This window comes from Tiliqua scincoides, chromosome 2 (assembly GCF_035046505.1).
Source record: "Tiliqua scincoides isolate rTilSci1 chromosome 2, rTilSci1.hap2, whole genome shotgun sequence".
NCBI lineage: Eukaryota > Metazoa > Chordata > Lepidosauria > Squamata > Scincidae > Tiliqua > Tiliqua scincoides.
In genome coordinates this window covers 92,391,270-92,410,737 of record NC_089822.1, presented here as the reverse complement: position 1 = coordinate 92,410,737, position 19,468 = coordinate 92,391,270, and the positions used below count along the sequence as shown (strand labels likewise).

Sequence of the window (19,468 nt, the reverse complement as noted above, 5' to 3'; positions counted from 1 at the left end):
GTAACGGAGCTTCTAGAATGACTCCAATTTGGAGTCAAACAAGCAAAAGAGTGAGTGGGAGGGCCCAGATCATGACCCACTGTGCTTGGGCTTGTAACCCACACTTCAAGAAGTGCTGTGCAACTGTATTTTAGGATAGGGATGGTCAGCAGACAATCAAAGAGCCGGTTTTAGGCCCCTCTGTGACCCTTTATTTTAGTCAAGGTGTGATGAAAAAACATAAAAAAAATTTACTCCCACATTCCTCTTATGTGGATGAGAAGGAATGAATCTCTGCATGTTTGCATAAATGCTATTTTATGCCAGTATCTCATGCCCATTCTGGAAAAGCAAAGGGCCAGAATTGTCTCTGCAAAGGATCTTTCAGCACCCTCTCAGTACTTTTCCCAGTTGATGATATCCTTCCATCCATGTTCCTATGAAATCTTTATTGTTGGATGATATCATTATCTTCAAGCCTGACTGTCTGCAAAAGGCTTGACATTCCCACCCTCAGATGAGAGTCTCTTAAATTGAGTGGCCCGTAAGAATACAGAAGTAGGATATTCTTGGTCAAAGAATGTGTTACCTTTTATATAAAGGCTTTAAAGTTTGAAAATGGCTGTTTTCTGTCTGGGGACTTCTATATGTTTTCTGTCTGGGGACTTCTATATGTAGAGAGATGGACAGCCCAATCCTATCCACAATTTCCTGGAAGTAAGCCCCATTGACTCAAATGGGGCTTACTTCTGAGTAGACATGCATAGGCTTGGGCTGTAACACCATTAAGTTTTTAAAAGGTGCCAGCTGGCAGGTTGGTTGCTATTAGCAGTAATAACTAGGACTCATCCATTCTCCTCTTGGAATCAAGAGTTGGCATAGAATTTGCGGCTCATCTGATCTTGCCACAGAGAGTTTCTGCAGGCTTAATTCACACCCTGACCAATATTCATAAGTTCTCATCATCAAAACCTGCAGCGAATGACATGGCAAAGTCCTTTATTCTGTTGCCCAACTGTGTATCTAGCCAGAAGGAATCTTGTGATCTCCAGCATAAATCTGTCTTTCTTTAACTTGAACCCAATTTTCTTGTCCTTCCTCAGTGACAATTTTAGCTTCCCTTAAGAGCTAATGCAACCCTCAGCAACCCGGAGCGCTGGGGAAGACAGACTTGACCCATCATGGATTCTTTCTAGGCAATCAAGATGTCTAAAGATCTCTTTACATGTTTTTACTTTTAGATTAAGAATGAAATGTGTGATCATGTGTATACTGAATTAGGTATACTTGAGAACTTGTCTGTGGTTTCCAGTTTCGCACCCAGTTGCAAACTCAGGTTTATTGCTCTGTAATATAAAGACACTTGTTGTTCTGAGAAGGCCCTTACTAGTAAGTGAACAAACAGCTCAATCCTGATTCAGACCTGGACCTGTAGATATTAAGCAAATAAATCATTTTTGTTTAAAGGTTTATCTTACTAAATTATTAGAAGAGACTTGGCAGCATTTAGCAGTGAGATCTGAGGCAGTGTTTGGCAGTCAACCCAGCATTTACACTTTCTGTCTCCTTGCTAGGTCCTAATAGTGTGCAGCACAGGCTTGGCAGGGATCATGCTGCTCAACTACCAGCGGGACTACACAGTGTGGGTGCTGCCACTCATCATTGTCTGCCTGTTTGCATTCCTGGTTGCTCACTGTTTTCTGTCCATTTATGAAATGGTAGTGGATGTCCTCTTCTTATGTTTTGCCATTGACACTAAATATAATGATGGCAGCCCTGGGAAGGAGTTCTACATGGATAAGGTTCTTATGGTGAGTTCATTCTCTGTACTTGTTTAGTCTCTGAATCTGAGGAGCTGTGAAGTGTAGAAAGTTTAGAACATTGATTCTAAACCTAGTTATATTAGGAGGCCCTATTCAGAATTGCATGGTTTATTTTGTGGGTCACCACGTTTTTATCTGCAACCAGCATGATAAGCTGCAGACTTAAAACTCAGCAGTTGATTTGATGTTTCATGACTGTGATCCAGTGAAGCTACATGTATGGGTGGTGAGAACCATGTCCTTTGCCAAGCATCTTTGACACTTCCACTGCAGCTGCTTCCTGAAACAGGAAGTCACTTTTCAGATTAAATTCTAAATTGTAAACCAAAAAGTGGTGGAGGCTCCAAATCTCCTGGATTTCCATTTTTTATTACCAGTAAATGATTTTGGTCTGCACCCAAAACTGTGCTAGGACCTATTGGGGATCCCTAGACAACAGTTTAAAAATCATGTACTTAAACAATCAGTTTATGCTAATTTGCTTCAAGATTCGACCAGTATGGAATATCTTCACATTGAAAAACCATGAGAAAAATGAGAGGAAGGTTATGCAGACAGAAGAAGTGGTTCCTTATATTACAGTTAATGGATAGCATAAAAGAGTTGTAGTGCAGTAGCAGGTATAAAACTAACCTTTTATGAAATGCTTTCACTGTCCAAAATGCTTCACCTACGTTGGGTCTGGGTCTATTAACTGTGGCTCAAATCCTGATTTGGCAGTACAGGTGCAAGCCTTGTGCTTGCTTCCCCTGCCCCCCCATCTTTCTTGTCCCAGTGAGTGCTGTGTTTACTGTTATATCTGTACTGACTTGCTAACTAGGGTTACAAGGGATTCTAATTTGCAGACTAAACTTAAACTATCATTGGCCATGTATCAGGAAATAACTAACTAAAGTGGAGCGTGCAAGGGGAGGCAAAAGCACACAGACCTGGGGCTTAATGCCCACAAATAATGGTTAGTATTGCATGCGAATCAAGATTCTTGTAGTCTGTACAACTACCTGCAAAGCTTTATCCCCATTTTTCAGGCAAAGATTTTCTTAAATGGTTTTCGTAAAGCCACCTAGGGCACAATCCAAACTGCACCTTGGGCTGGTGCAGGTCCCATGCACTGGCCTGGGAGGGTCGCAAACGTGCTGTAAAGCACATTTGCATCTTCTCACATGTGCGCTGGCCCATGGAAGCTAGATCTGTTCTCTGCAGTGGCAGCGAGAGGTAAGGTTGCGTCCGCTGGGCTCGGCCAATGCATGGGGGGGGGCATGGGGAGGGCAGGAGGAGGGAGGTGTTCTGGGGTGGGTGGAGGGAGGGTAGCTGGTGTTCCCAGGCACAGGGGAGTGGGAGGTGGGGCTGGAACCTGGCTGTTATGCTGGATCCTAGCCCCATTCCCTGGGCAGCTCTAGGCTGCTCTGTATCTGCGCCACCTCCTGAGGTGGCACAGATCCGAGTAGCCTCATTGGGGCTTCTGTGGCTTTCCCAGGAGTAAGGAGAAAATTTTCCCCTTGCCTCTGGCTGAGCTGCAGTCAGCCCCAACCTAGCGCTGGGTACAGCGCAGGCCTCCCGGCCTGCCTGTTTCAGCACAAGTTAGGATTGCACTCATAATGAGTTAATGGTAGGAGCAGCATTCTTTTTGTTTTATAGCTCAGATGTTTTAGCTCTCTTCTTGACACTGAAGTTCCAGAGACTGCCTGTGTGGCAGAGCTATAATGGAGGATCTTTTTCCAACTATCTTTCAGGAATTTGTGGAGAACAGCAGAAAAGCAATGAAAGAAGCTGGTAGGGGAGGTGGAGCTGAAAGCAGGGAGCTCAAATCAATGGTAGGTCCAAGGGAAGAGGTGGCTGCTCTTTTCCAAGAGTTTCACTTGTACTTCCTGTCCCTCTCTATTTTCACTGACTGTGCTTCTTCAGGAGAAGTCTTTGTCATTTGTGTCACTCAGGATGTTCTGCTTTTTCTGTTTGTGAGCTTGCCTATCACCTGGATTGCAGAGTTTTTGTCACAGCTGAGACCATCTCCCATAAAAGTAAGCTGAAAGGAACTGTATCTTCATTCTTCTACTGTGTTTCTGTAGCTTCAGAGAACCAACTGGATTCTCTCAGTACCATTGTAACTAACAGTCACAGTCCCCTAGGGACTATGTATGCACAAGAACAAACAGTTCTCTCTATGGAGTCAAAAACAATTTCAGACATAAATAATAAAGTGCCTGCCTTAACATTCCATGATGTCTTTCTGAGTAGTGGCAAAATTGTTCCTAGACTTGATGTAATGCTTAATGTACTTTAGTTGGAAAATGTGGCTCTTCACTGAGTCATTAGAGATTTCTTAAAGACACAAGGACTGTGTATATAAGTCACTCAACTTTCAAGCCAAATAGAGTCTTTGCCAGCACACTGTAACCCCCACTCTCCTTTGCTGCAACAGGTTACCTGACCAATCAGGTTGAGGAGTTTAGTGTCACATGGTACATTGTGTCTGCTCATACAAGCTAGTTTGCCTTAGCTTGCTTTTGAATTTACTTGCTAATTCTTAAGCTCATGCCCACCCTACCTTGCCCCTAAAGAAGTGGATACAGTTAGTCCTTTCAACCTGCTAAGTAACAACCTGTCCTGCTTGTTACCCCAGCCCCTCATTTTCTCCTTCTCTCTCTTACGAATGTTCTTTCTGTGTTTAACATTGTGTGTAGTGGACAAACATGTTATTGGGCTTCCTCAGTTTGAGGCGCCTCCTTGTTTTACATCAACATGCAACTGCTTTTTAATAAAGCATTCAATTCCTGTGCATGAGAGAAAGCCAGAGACCTAAATAAGAAAATGAGACCATATTACTATTCCAGGGTGATGCTGATGCTGCAGCTTGAATGCAGGCATGCTCAGCTTTTTCCTGCAGTCTTGGGGCTGGACCATTGGCTACATTGGGGCCAATACATTGGCTACATTGGGGCATTCACATAAATTAGTCCAGCATGAAAAGCATGCAAATGAGTTGCTCAAAACTTGGCAACATATTCTGAGGGAGATGGAAAACTGGGGGAAAAATGGGTCATACATGAGGAGTTTTCCCATGGGAGGGACATTTAATAGTTTTGGTTGTGTTTATGTTGGCAGTCAAGTGGGAGCAAGGCGGTTGGGTGTTGGCATAGAGAGAATTTCTTGGCAGCTGTTGAACGTTTAAGCGAAGTTCATGTATGCACATTCATCACTTGTTGATGGTAACATGACATGATGACTTGAGTAAGCCATCAGAAATGGATTTTTTAATCACAGAGTTACTTTTAATTGGAGAGAGTTCAAACATTCAGCTGCAAGTCACGCAGAGATGAGAAATCAAGTGGTATCAATGTGTCTGTGAACTAGCCTTTAAAGTTAGTCCACATGTTTAGTCTAAATGACAACTACTGGGGGAGGGGGTATCATAAGAACATGATCGTATTATAAGAACAGCCCCACTGGATCAGGCCATAGGCCCATCTAGTCCAGCTTCCTATATCTCACAGCGGCCCACCAAATGCCCCAGGGAGCACACCAGATAACAAGAGACCTCATCCTGGTGCCCTTCCTTGCATCTGGCATTCTGATACATAGCCCATTTCTAAAATCAGGAGGTTGCACATAAACATCATGGCTTGTAACCCGTAATGGAGTTTTAATAATAATAATAATAATAATAATAATAATAATAATAAAACTTTATTTTTATCCCGCCCTTCTCCCAAAAAGGGACCCAGGGCGGCTAACATATAAAACAGATTAAAACATAATTTCACAAACAGATAAAAACATACTAAAAAACACATTAGCAGAACCCATAAAAACAGTAGTCAGAAGAGTCAGAATAAAAGAGCATAAAACAGCAGTTCATAGAGGAATCGGGCCTGTAAAAAAACAACTAAAAGATATATAAAAGATGTTAAAAAGGCCATAATGTCAGAAGGCTTGGTTAAACAACAAGGTCTTCAGGCCTCGCCGAAAGGTCTCGAGGGAGGGAGCCATTCTCAAGTCAAGGGGAAGGGAGTTCCACAACGTTGGTGCCACTACTGAGAAGGCCCTATTTCTTGCCGCCGCCCCACGTACCTCCTTAGGCGGCGGCACTTGTAAAAAGGCCTTCTCTGATGACCTGAGAGGACGAGCCGGATTGTACGGGAGTAGGCGATCTCTAAGATAACCTGGCCCAGAGCAGTATAGGGCTTTAAAGGTCAAAACCAGCACCTTGAATTGGGCCCGGAAACGAATGGGCAGCCAATGTAGCCCCCGGAGAAGCGGGCTGACAGAGTCAAACCGCCTAGCTCCAGTGACCACACGGGCCGCCGCATTCTGCACTAATTGTTTCTCCTCCAGAAACTTGTCCAATCCCCTTTTAAAGGCATCCAGGCCAGATGCCGGCACCACATCCTGTGGCAAGGAGTTCCACAGACCAACCACATACTGAGTAAAGAAATATTTTCTTTTGTCTGTCCTAACTCTCCCAACACTCAATTTTAGTGGATGTCCCCTGGTTCTGGTGTTATGTGAGAGTGTAAAGAGCATCTTTCTATCCACTTTATCCTTCCCGTGCATAATTTTGTATGTCTTAATTATGTTCCCCCTCAGGCGCCTCTTTTCTAGGCTGAAGAGGCCCAAACGCCATAGCCTTTCCTCATAAGGAAGGTGCCCCAGCCCAGTAATCATCTTAGTCGCTCTCTTTTGCACCTTTTCCATTTCCACTGTATCCTTTTTGAGATATGGTGACCAGAACTGGACACAATACTCCAGGTGTGGCCTTACCATTGATTTGTACAACAGCATTATAATATTAGCTGTTTTGTTCTCAATACCTTTTCTAATGATCCCAAGCATAGAATTGGCCTTCTTTACTGCCGCCGCATATTGGGTCGACACTTTCATCAACCTGTCCACCACCACCCCAAGATCTCCTGATCTGTCACAATCAGCTCAGAGCCCATCAGCCTATATGTGAAGTTCTGATTTTTTGTCCCAATGTGCATGACTTTACACTTACTGACGTTGAAGCGCATCTGGCATTTTGCTGCCCATTCTGCCAATTTGGAGAGATCCTTCTGGAGCTCTTCACAATCACTTCTGGTCTTCACCCCTTGGAAAAGTTTGGTGTCATCTGCAAACTTTGCCACCTCACTACTCACCCCATCTCCAGGTCATTTCTGAAGAGGTTGAAAAGCACTGGTCCCAGGACAGATCCTTGGGGCACACCGCTCTTCACCTTTCTCTATTGTGAAAATTGCCCATTGACACCCACTCTCTGTCTCCTGGTCTTCAACCAGGTCTCAATCCAGGAGAGGACCTGCCCTCTAATTCCCTGACTGTGGAGTTTTTTCAGTAGCCTTTGGTGAGGGACCGTGTTGAACGCCTTCTGAAAGTCCAGATATATAATGTGCACAGGTTCTCCCACATCCACATGCCTGTTGACCTTGTCAAAGAATTCTATAAGGTTCATGAGGCAAGACTTACCCTTACAGAAGCCATGCTGATTCTCCCTCAGCAAGGCTTGTTCATCTATGTCAGGGGTGCTCAATACGTCGATTGCGATCGACCGGTCCATCGCGAGGCAAAATGAGTCGATCGCAGGCTTCTCTCCCGTCCATGCATCCCTGGGAGTGAGCCCCGTCCTGGGAGTGAGCGCCCTGGGAGTGACGCATCCCTGGGAGTGAGCTCCTGTCCATGCATCCCTGGGAGTGAGCCCCGTTGACTCTACTGGGGCTGACTCATGAGTAGTCCTGGAGAGGAGCCACTGGCAGGCTTCTGTCCAGTCCACGCATCCCTGGGAGTGAGCCCCGTTGACTCTACTGGGGCTGACTTACCTTTCCCCTGTTTTTGCATTGGTATATATGGAGATCTGCCCGCCCCCCCAACTTCCATCTGTTGGTTCTGTGTGCAAGGGCACTGGTCTTGCTGTGATGTCTATATAGAGATCTTCCCTCCCCCACACCTTTCCCCTGTTTTTGCACTGGTCTGTATAGAGATCTGCTCTCCCCCCCCCCCACTTGTATTGGAATCCAGGAAGATCTGGTGAGGAGGTAGATGTGGTGTCAGCAGTGGCCCCTTTAAGGGTAAGGCCTGGGCATCCAGCAGAGTGTGCTGCATAGCTGCAGCCACTTGAAGGCAATAGGGCCCTCAGGGATATAAGAGCACCTGAGGCAGGAAGGGCTCCACTTATTTATGTGAGTCAGCCTTTTCCTACATGAAGATCATTAAGTCCAAGTACCGTTCCACCATGACTGATGAACATTTGGAAGTGTGCTTGAGGCTGGCTGTCAGCAGCTACTGTCTGGACTATGCATCCTTGGCTGATTCACTTCAGTGCAAGTCATCAAAGTAAACTCAAGTAATTACAAAAAATGTTTATAGTTAATTATGTAGTGTTGTGCAATATTGGCTCATGCGGTTGTGCAAGGTACACCAACATACATTGTACACATAAATGTTATATGTTATGATGGCACGAACATTATAAAAAAACTCTGGTAGATCTCTGGGCCTTGCTGGGTTTCAAAGTAGCTCTCGAGCCAAAAAAGTGTGAGCACCCCTGATCTATGTGTTTTGAGATTCTATCTTTGATGAGGCATTCCACCATCTTACCCGGTATAGATGTTAGGCTGATCAGCCTATAGTTCCCCGGGTTCCCCCTCCTTCCCTTTTTAAAGATCGGTGTGACATTTGCTATCCTCTGGCACCGTGGTCATTTTGAGGGACAAGTTGCATATTTTAGTCAAGAGATCAGCAACTTCATTCTTCAATTCCTTAATAACTCTTGGGTGGATGCCATCCGTGCCCGGTGACTTACTGATCCTTAATTTATCCGTGAGGTCTGAAACATCTTCTCTTTTATCCTCTATTTGACTTTATTCCTTGGTCAGGAGGGGCCGTTCAGGCAGCGGTAGATCTGCCCGAGATCTTCTGCCGTGAAGACAGATGCAAAGAACTCATTTAATTTCTCTGCCATCTCTAAGTCTCATTTTATCTCCCCTTTCCCTCCCTCACCATCCAGAGGGCCAACCGCTTCCCTGGTGGTTTTCCTGCTTCTAACATATTTGAAGAAGCTTTTATTATTCACCTGAATGTTGCTGGCCATGTGCTCCTCATAGTCTTTCTTGGCCTCCCGTATCACCTTCTTACATTTCTTTTGCCACAGTTTATGTTTCTTTTTATTCTCTTCATTAGGGCAAGACTTCCATTTACGGAAGGAAGCTTCCTTGCCCTTTACGGCCTCTCTAACTTGGCTGGTTAACCATGTGGGCACCCTCCTGGACTTAGTTTAGCCCTTCTTCCTTCGCGGTATACACCTCTGCTGGGCCTCTATTACTGTTGTTTTAAGCAGCCTCCATGCTCTCTGGAGAGATTGGACTCTTTTTACCTTCCCTTTCAACCTCCTTCTAACCAGCCTCCTCATTTGAGGGAAGTCCGCTCATCGGAAGTCAAGGGTTTTTGTGAGAGATTTGCCCGGTATTCTTCCCCCGACGTGCATGTCGAAACGGATCGCAGCATGATCACTGTTCCCCAATGGCTCATTAACATTGACATCTCTAACCAGGTCCTGAGTACCGCACAATATTAAATCCAGAGACACCTGTCCTCTCATGGGCTCCTTGACTAGCTGCTCTAAGGCACAGTCATTTAGCATGTCAAGAAATCCGGTCTCCTTTTTGTGACCAGAACACAAATTGACCCAGTCTATATGAGGATAATCGAAGTCCCCCATGATTACAACCCTGTCCCTCCTTGTCACCTCCCTGATCTGTTTCCTCATTTCAAGGTCCCCGTCCAGTTTCTGGTCTGGAAGACAATAGTACGCCCCCAGTATTACATTGCTTCTCAGGCCTGGTAATTTAACCCACAGAGAGTCAGACCCACCTTCAATCTCTACTTTGCTGGATTCTATCCCTTAACATAAATGGCCAACCCACCTCCAACACGCCCCTCCCTGTCCCTCCTGTAGAGTTTATAGCCCAGGATTGTGGTATCCCACTGATTTTCCACATTCCACCAGGTTTCCGTTATGCCCACTGTGTCAATTTTTTCCCTAGTCACCAGAAATTTCAGTTCTCCCATCTTTGCTCAGAGACTTCGAGCATTTGCATAAAAGCATTTGTACATGGAATGCCCCAGGGTGGGCTGCTTATTAGCTCCTTTATCCCTGAATCCTCTCATTGTGCCAAATCGTCTATCACATCCCATCATGCTACCATTCCCAATTTCTTCTCCTACTCTGCCTTTACCTTGTTGTTCTCTAACCTCCCCATCCTCGTCCCATAGGGATGAGGATTCCTGAACCGGATGTCCCTCGGCTCCTGTCGGCTTACCCCAGGGATCAGTTTAAAAGCTGCTCTGCCACCTTTTTAATGTTATGCGCCAGCAGTCTGGTTCCATTCTGTCTCAAGTGAAGCCTATCCGTCTTGTACAGGCCCCGCTTGTCCCAAAACGTTCCCCAGTGCCTAATGAATCTAAACCCCTCCTCCCTACCCCACCATCTCATCCACGCATTGAGACCCCTGATCTCTGCCTGCCTAGCTGGCCCTGCACATGGAACAGGTAGCACTTTAGAGAACGCTACCTTTGAGGTCCTGGCTTTCAGCTTCCTACCGAATAGCCTAAATTTGGCCTCCAGGACCTCCCGGCTACACTTGCCCACGTCGTTGGTGCCAACATGCACCACAACCGCTACCTCCTCCCCAGCACTATCTACCACCCTGTCTAGACGAGAAGTGATGTCAGTAACCTTTGCAACAGGCAGTCAAGTCGCCATGCAGGCCTCAAATCCATCACAAGCCCCCCTCTCTATGTTTCTAATAATCGAATCCCCCACTACAAGAAGCCCCCGACCCCCCTCCCGCCGAGGAGTATCCTGAGTGCGTTCAGATACAGGCCCGCCCCCTGGAGAAGGGGTCCCCCCTAGGGGATTGTTTCCCTCCTCTCCAGGATGACGTCCTCTAGCCCCAAGACTTCCCACCCGTGCAGCTGAGGAGCTGCATGCCTGCGGTTGGGACGAAGCCTGATTGTCCCCGGAAGTCTCCCCATGGTCCTTCTTTGCCTGCCTCTGCTTCACCAGGTCGGCCACCAAGGCTTCAAGGGAGCAGGTGCGTTCCCTGAGTCCCTGGAGCTCCTTGCACTGAGGACACACCCATGACTTATGCCCCAGAGGCATATAGTCATACATGTGGCACTCAATGCAAAATACTAGATAGCCCCCACCCTGCTGCTGGCTGTCTAGTTTTTTTTGTTTTTTTGTTTGTTTAGGGGTATTTAAAAAACCCTACACTGGTTTGCTGCCCTCTTCTCAAGGGAAGAGAAGGGCGGTATCTGGGGCCCTGGCTTCCTCGCCCTGCTGCTGAACTCGCACAGATGCTAAACTCGCGGTGCCTTACCTGGCACTTTGTTCCGGAGGCACTTGGTGTCCCAGAGGCCATGCACGCTTCTGCAGAGGCTCACATGGTGGCAGGCACTAGCTTTATACCCCTAGCTCCCTCCTCCTCCTTGCTGATTGAAAAGGGACTGGTCTTCCCAGGTGAGATTACAAAAGATCAGGAAGACAAAAGACTGCTGATGGGCTTAATCTACTCTGCAGGCTTCTGAATGGGGTGCTTGGATTTGCCTAATGGGGCTCTTAACTCCTAAAGGACAATGACTATGCTAAATTGCCCTGGCTGGCTGGGAACTGGCCCTTCCTTGGTTCTTACCCTCCTAATTCAGTTCTCTTAGGCTGGACTGTTTTTTAACCTCAAGCTGCTTTATATTTGAGTTTAAACTGCACTGGTTTAAGGGTTTTTGGGGGCTTGGCAGAACTTACACACTAAGGTTTAAATCCTGTTTTGCCCTGTTTATAAAATAGACACTAAGTGTGCTTTCTCCCCCTATTACCCTCTTCTTTGTTTAGTTTGGGCTCTAGCTCCCTATCTAAATTATACCTCCTGCTTTTATTAAGTGTGCACCTTTATTTATTTATTTATTTCTCTCTGCAGATATATCCACTGATATATCTACTGATTCCAGGCTCAGAATGGCTGTTAAAGCGCAAAAAAAGCCTACTTCCAGTTTCTGGAGGCAAACCGGAAGTGACTTTTTATGCATACTATACATAGAATATCCACAGATTCACTTACCCGTGGATCAGCTGCACACATTCCCTCTGGAGCAAGGGGAGCTCTGTTCTCTTTGCCTCCAGAGGGTGAGCCCAAAAGTTTAAAAAGCGAAACCAGAAGTGAAGTTTTTAATGCCTTAGAAGGCATTAAAAGTGTAACTTCCGTTTGCACAGAAAAACTGGAAGTTGCATATTTTAAATTGTGAGACTTTGAGAATCCTCCAGAAGGGAGGGGAGCATAGCTCCCTTCTGCTCCTGAGGATGGGGAGGACACATTTGCCTGTATCTGCAGTTTCACGTAACCGTGCAGGGTTTCGGAATGGAACCACTGCAGTTATGGGGGCATGCCGGTATTATGAACTACGTGCAAGGCAAGAGTGGTGAACTTGTCCTGACTCCAGTATTAATGAGAGGCTAGCTGGAGAAAACACTTGGAAGGGAGTCAACATAAGAACATAAGAACATAAGAACAGCCCCACTGGATCAGGCCATAGGCCCATCTAGTCCAGCTTCCTGTATCTCACAGCGGCCCACCAAATGCCCCAGGGAGCACACCAGATAACAAGAGACCTCATCCTGCTGCCCTCCCCTACATCTGGCATTCTGACTTAACCCATTCCTAAAATCAGGAGGTTGCGCATACTCATCATGGCTTGTACCCCATAATGGATTTTTCCTCCAGGAACTCGTCCAATCCCCTTTTAAAGGCGTCTAGGCTAGACGCCAGCACCACATCCTGTGGCAAGGAGTTCCACAGACCGACCACGTGCTGAGTAAAGAAATATTTTCTTTTGTCTGTCCTAACCCGCCCAACACTCAATTTGAGTGGATGTCCCCTGGTTCTGGTATTATGTGAGAGTGTAAAGAGCATCTCCCTATCCACTCTGTCCATCCCCTGCATAATTTTGTATGTCTCAATCATGTCCCCCCTCAAGCGTCTCTTTTCTAGGCTGAAGAGGCCCAAACGCCGTAGCCTTTCCTCATAAGGAAGGTGCCCCAGCCCCGTAATCATCTTAGTCGCTCTCTTTTGCACCTTTTCCATTTCCACTATGTCTTTTTTGAGATGCGGCGACCAGAACTGGACACAATACTCCAGGTGTGGCCTTACCATCGATTTGTACAACGGCATTATAATACTAGCCATTTTGTTCTCAATACCCTTCCTAATGATCCCAAGCATAGAATTGGCCTTCTTCACTGCCGCCGCACATTGGGTCGACACTTTCATCGACCTGTCCACCACCACCCCAAGATCTCTCTCCTGATCTGTCACAGACAGCTCAGAACCCATCAGCCTATATCTAAAGTTTTGATTTTTTGCCCCAATGTGCATGACTTGACACTTACTGACATTGAAGCGCATCTGCCATTTTGCTGCCCATTCTGCCAGTCTGGAGAGATCCTTCTGGAGCTCCTCACAATCACTTCTGGTCTTTACCACTCGGAAAAGTTTGGTGTCATCTGCAAACTTAGCCACTTCACTGCTCAACCCTGTCTCCAGGTCATTTATGAAGAGGTTGAAAAGCACCGGTCCCAGGACAGATCCTTGGGGCACACCGCTTTTCACCTCTCTCCATTGTGAAAATTGCCCATTGACACCCACTCTCTGCTTCCTGGCCTCCAACCAGTTCTCAATCCACGAGAGGACCTGTCCTCTAATTCCCTGACTGTGGAGTTTTTTCAGTAGCCTTTGGTGAGGGACCGTGTCAAACGCCTTCTGAAAGTCCAGATATATAATGTCCACGGGTTCTCCCGCATCCACATGCCACATGCCTAGTCAAGTAGCCGCACATTCCTGCAAGCAGTGATGGGCTACATGTGTTTTGGGCTAAGCATGGCTGGCTGCCAGATCTTTCTCTTAGTTTCCATTTCAGCTTCAGGCTCAAAATCACATCTAGTCTCTCCCTCGCTCGCTCTCTCCCCCCTCCCCGAAACTGCTATCTTTGTTCTTTCAGTAAGGGAGAAGGGAATGGGTCACCTTATACTCTCACTTCAGCCTCTACCTTGACAAAAGCAATAAAGAAATATCTCATTTAGAATGGCATCCTTGTGCTTCCTGGATAATCAACTAGTGCTCTATTTCACAAAACCTTGGTCCCTGCAACCCCACAGGGATTGATGTGCCCCATGTAGAGACCTCTGTGGTTTCTTTGAGCAAGTAATCTGCACATATTTGGTCAGCTAACATTAATATTGTAACCCTCACAGTATCGGGTAATTAAAAAAAACAACCATATTTAGAACACAATAAAATACCAGACTGAGGGCCCAATCCTATCCAACTTTACTGCACCAGTGTGGTTGCAATGCAGCCCCAAGGTAAGGGAACAAATGCTCCCATACCTTGAGGAGGCCTCTGTGACTGCCTCCCCAACACAGGAAGCAATGCATATCCCATTTGCACAGCAGCACTGGCACTAGAAAATTGGATAGGATTGGGCCCTAAGTTTGTTATTTTATTGTGTACTTTTTTACAGCCACTACAATAAGAAGCATACTATACATAGAATATAGATCTTCATTATATAGAAAAATACAAAAATATCTGCTTAAACTAGGTAGCTCTGGTAATCACAGTTTGAAACTGAAACTGCAGACATCATGGAAAGAAATAATAGTTAAAACAAAATATTTGAAGAAAATACAGATATCTGAAGCTAGGATTGGTTTAGTTCTCCAGAAAACAGCAAAAAAGCCAAACACCACAGGTATTTATTTATTTATTGAAAAGGAAAAGTCATTCAAACCTTACCATGAACCAGGTTCATTACAGATTTATGCGCATTGTCTGTGTTGGCACATTTATATAGTAGTCCTGCAAAAAAGAAAAAAAACAACCCTTGTAGTAGAATGTCCATATAACCAGAACTTGCTGCATAACAGTTGAATACCTAGATTTTCTTTCGCTGCATCTGTACTGAACAGGCAAACCTGTTCAACTGCAGTTTTCCATAGTTTCAAACTTAATACATTTTATTATTATGTATGTTGTGGGTTTGACATGCCAAGGAGCTTTTCCCTTACAGGTGAGCATCGTTCTCACATCCCCATTGTTAAGTGATACCATCATTAAATGACATCATCGTTTTGAAGCCTCCAGAGCTGAGGGGAGCTGCGTTTCCTTTGTTTCTGGAGGCTTTTCTGAGCCCCGCTTCTGTTGGGCTCGGAATGGCTGTCAAAGCGCAAAAAAAGGCTACTTCCAGTTTCTGAAGGGAAACTGGAAGTGACTTTTTATGCCTTATAAGGCATTCTGAGACCCCCATAGGACTCTGCGCAGCCTCTTTTGGGCTCAGAAAAGCCTCTGGAAATGAGGGGGGCACAGCTCCCCTCACTCCAGAGGTTTGGGTTGGATAGGCAACGAACTGTCATATAGGCAGTCTGTCACTGATCGGAATGTTACAAAGCAACGTTCAGCTGTACTCTGACTTGGCTGCCAACTAAAACTGTGTTCAGGCACTTCTAGAAAGGCACAGTATAACAAAGAATGAATACAGACAACCATTTACCAAGTGAAAACTTACCACAGTATGCCCATAACCACTAACGTATGTAGCATCCTGCCAGGCAATGGAAACAATTTTACTCACACATCTGCGCCCAGTCAGAAATCTGTGGAGGCAGAGGAGAGGTCAATGTCTTGTCATCACTTGGCAAGATGTTACCAATGGTTAGCTTTCCATACTGAGCTAGGTGGACCAATGGACTGGCTCAGTATAACGCAACTTTATATGTGTTATAATTCTAAATGTTTTGTAAGAAAAGACTTTGGTTTGCTGCAAACTAAAAGCAGAGGCTTCTACTCTTCTCTCCTTGTGCATGAAGTGGGGAGGACGTACAAGCCTAAGACTTATCACTGCTTGTTCTGGCAATGAGAAGTCAGGGTTGTATCAGAATTGTGCCATAAAGTTTCTTTTCCATGAGAGTGTCAAGCATTCTTATTCACATTAGGTATTTTGAACTTTGACATAAAAGCCAAGATCCAAAGAATTGTTCTAGGTGCCCAAGGGAGCTTTAGATTTGTACAAAGCCCCCTCTCCACTCCACCACTACATGGCAAATCACTTTTGAAACCGAGTACATTTTCCAAAATAGTTTGTCATAAGAGTCAACGAAACAAGTCAAAAAGCTCCCTGGGTTCTTGGTAATTATGCACTTCATTCTTGGAATCATGGAAGTTTTTTACCTCTTCCTAACTTGTTTTATAACTTCCTTTTCTAGGCCTCTGGAGCAAGTTCATCTTGAAGCTAGTCAGCCATTACGGAAACCATTGACATTCCAAAACAATATCTATCTTATCTAGCTATCTCTATATATATATCTATATATATTATTTAAAAAGCAGCCAAAATCAGAGAAAAGGAACAGGGATTTAATACTTTTTTAACGATTATTTTTGTGAAACATGTACTCTTTTCATACGGGTGGCTTTTACAAGCAACTTTTATCATTGTTCCATTTTAAAATCTAATTGTTTGTGGCAATGTTATGATTGTAATCCAATTGAGATAATTCGTACTTTGGAGGAGGATTCCATAATATTCTTAAAGAATCATGTAAGATCGCTGATTTGAAATACTCAAGTGGGTCAAGTAATTTCCCTTTGTGGTTATTTTTAATTAGCATGACTCTTACAACTCAATGGATAATGACTGTTCTGGTGGGGGGGAAATCCTTCATAGGTTTTTTTTAAGAACTGGGATGAACAATATATGAATCATATTGGATTTTGCTTGTTCTTTCAATGGGATGCTAATAGGATCCAGTATGCACATATTTAGTTTTTTCTCATTATTAAATAATTTGTACCAAACACATTTTAAAAAATCTAACCCAACTCCTCAGGTATTTAGATATTGAGAAAGCCCCTGAATCTGTCAAGGACAAACTATAGGCATGTGAGAAAGGATGAGTGTTATATGCAATTTTTATTCTTTGTTACCTTATATTTTTCCCCTTCAGTTCAGTAGTGTCCTTTGCACTTTGTTGTTCCTCTGAACTACGCAAATTCTTTAAATAAGCAGTTGAATAACAGGCTTCAGAAGTTTGGCCTTAGACGTATTCATCACTGTTTATCCAGGACTATATGATAGAAGGAGAGAAAAGAGAAACTTTTCCACTATAAAAAAAACAAATACTGTAAGTCATTTGTAGTTTTTGGGTTTTTTTTTCTTGGAACCTTTCCTCGGTCATGTTTTTCTTGTCATGTTTGGTAATCAGTGGAGTACAGTGAGAAAGAATAGGTAAACATCTTTTTGAAATGTCACTGGCTTAGTAGTTCTTAGAGTAGCCTCTGTGCATTCATGTTCTTGGTGTGTGAGTGCCACATGAATACTTCAGAAACTTCCAGAAAGCAATATATTTTCTCCTTCTTTTAACCTTTTCACAGTTTTAGAATGAAGCTATATTAAGAATCACTTTGCTATCTCAGTTGTTGTTAGCAGGTAAGTAGATGTCACAGTGGCACAACTCAGGTTTTTAAATGTGGGCAATGGGAAACAACTTCCCTTAGTCATTTTTCTTCCAGTTAGTCATTCTTGGAGAAAAAGGGCAGGAGAGAAAATCGTACATGGTGGAATAGTTCAACATTCCATGCAATACATTAACTTCTCCCCATTCTTTCACGTTGGCAGAATGTTTGACCCACATTCTAACATATGGGTCTGCTGCCATCATATCTAATTTGCCCCTTATTCTTACTGCAAACACAGGGGCATAAACGCTAGATCTGTGACAGATGTCTTCATTTTCATGCCACGTGATTAAATTTGGAAAACTTCTGTGAGTGGATTATCTTGGTGTATGATTCATTCAGCATCCTTCTGAGACCCCCATCTTTTGACCTCCTGGAATCATGTTCATTCCATGCATTGAAGTGATGCAGAAATTTCTTTGTAACCTTTCAGTTCTGTGCTGTGGTATATTTTGTACTCCTGTAAAATGGTGGAGTCCAAGCCATGATTTGTTGAGAAAGGCTTAGGACCCAGTCCTGTTCAGTGCGCACCAGCTTATCGTCAGCGTGCATTATCACAGATGTGCCATAAGGTACATTTGCAGGCCCTAGCACCAGTGATCCGCCGGTGCTAGCCCTGTGCTGGCTGGCGCTGGGCTAGCACCAGTGGAGCTTCGGCGGTTGCATGGACCACCAGGTCACAGAGAGGTAGGTGAGGGGGGGGAGGTGAAGGGAGCGGGGGTAGGGCAGGGAGAAAGTGAGCTGGGGGAGGGAGCGGGGCGGGAGGGAAGCAGGACCAGTGGAGCTTTGCTCCACTGGGTCCTGAGCCTCTGTGTCAGGCCGTCTGCCCAACACGGAGGCGCTTCATTCTACGCTGACCCTCAGGTCATCATAGAATCAAGTAGCCCAATTGTGGGGCTACTTGGTTTAACTGGGGGGATGAAAGTTCCCTTTTCCTGAGGAGGAGGTGATGGCTGCCTGTAGCACGCTATATACATTGGCAGCCATTTTCGGCACCACTGCAACCCCACGCACCAGGCAGCTCAGGATTGGGCTATCTGTCTAGTGCCTCTAATTCATTAAAAATACAAATCCAGTCAGCTTCTGCTAACTGGGCAAAGCACCACCTTTTAAAATGTTATTTTCTTATATATAGTAGTGGGGAAGCAGCTACCAATCTTCATTCCAGCATAGCATCTTTCCAAGATAGTGTGCTTCTATGGATCAGAGAACCATTTTTTCATTTTCATTTGTAGACTCATTTAAATGCTTTTGTTGCAAAGTGGCATAAAAATATTCTTAATAAAAAATTATGTTATGTGTCAGTCCCTAGGAAATGGGGGTGCTTTGAAGGGGGTTCTTCATGTACACAAGCTTTCTTTTCTGTATCTAAATACCATCTAAGTCCTAGTCAATAGTGCAAACTATTTGAAGATAGAAGTTGGAAATACCCTTTATGTGTTCTACTAGCAACATTTGAGTTAGTAAGACTGGTCCTGGGCCATACCATTTCAGATTTTGGGGGCAGGGGGGAAATTACACAATCATCTACAAAAAGAGATTTAAAAAGTTAACATGATCTTTTTCTATAGGGAGTTTATTACGCTGGGAAACATTCAAATTTCATTCCCCCAGTTGCAGTCTGAAAGAGGTAGAGTTGACAGTTTTACTAATTTCCCCTTCTGTTTGTACACCAGGCCGGTGTTGGACTGATTTGTCCAACAAGCCTGTTTGATAGTTATTTGCTTTCCAGAAGGTTTTAAAGTTTGACAAGGCTCATTCCTCATTCATGCAGATGCTCAGAGGCTTCTTGAAGAACTTCATTACTGCTAGTAACTTTCATTTAACAAAATAAGAAGCTGTCCGTATTTTGTGTTAAATCCTTTTTTCAGTCCTGAAATTTACCACGTTATGCTAATATTCCATTGTTTGGCTTATTGTAATGGTAACTGCTTACAGTGTAATTGCAGAGAATGATTTCATGATCTGTTTATGCGATATATTCCTTTTTGTTACAATTTTTTTAAAAAAACTATTTTTGTTAATGTAAAGTTAAATATTTCAGAGCAGAATTTTTAAACTTTATTGCACTAAATGCAAATGTGGAGAGAGAGAAAGTAATGCCTCAATGGT

At 44.4% G+C, this 19,468-nt stretch overlaps 1 protein-coding gene across 3 annotated transcripts in view; it reads left to right on the top strand.

The window, feature by feature from the left end:
* The window catches only part of SLC44A1 (solute carrier family 44 member 1), a 113,596-nt gene extending 95,553 nt beyond the window's left edge, over window positions 1-18,043 (top strand). For 2 of the 3 annotated variants that reach the window (XM_066615172.1, XM_066615174.1), the window contains 3 exons: window positions 1,554-1,790; window positions 3,536-3,616; window positions 16,105-18,043. In XM_066615172.1, coding sequence (XP_066471269.1) covers window positions 1,554-1,790; window positions 3,536-3,616; window positions 16,105-16,128 — 342 coding nt within the window. In that variant the 3' untranslated portion in view covers window positions 16,129-18,043. Of the gene's footprint in view, window positions 1-1,553; window positions 1,791-3,535; window positions 3,830-16,104 lie in introns of those variants that run through there. The other variant, XM_066615171.1, reaches the window with a different exon arrangement.
* The last annotated feature ends 1,425 nt before the right edge of the window (window positions 18,044-19,468 follow it).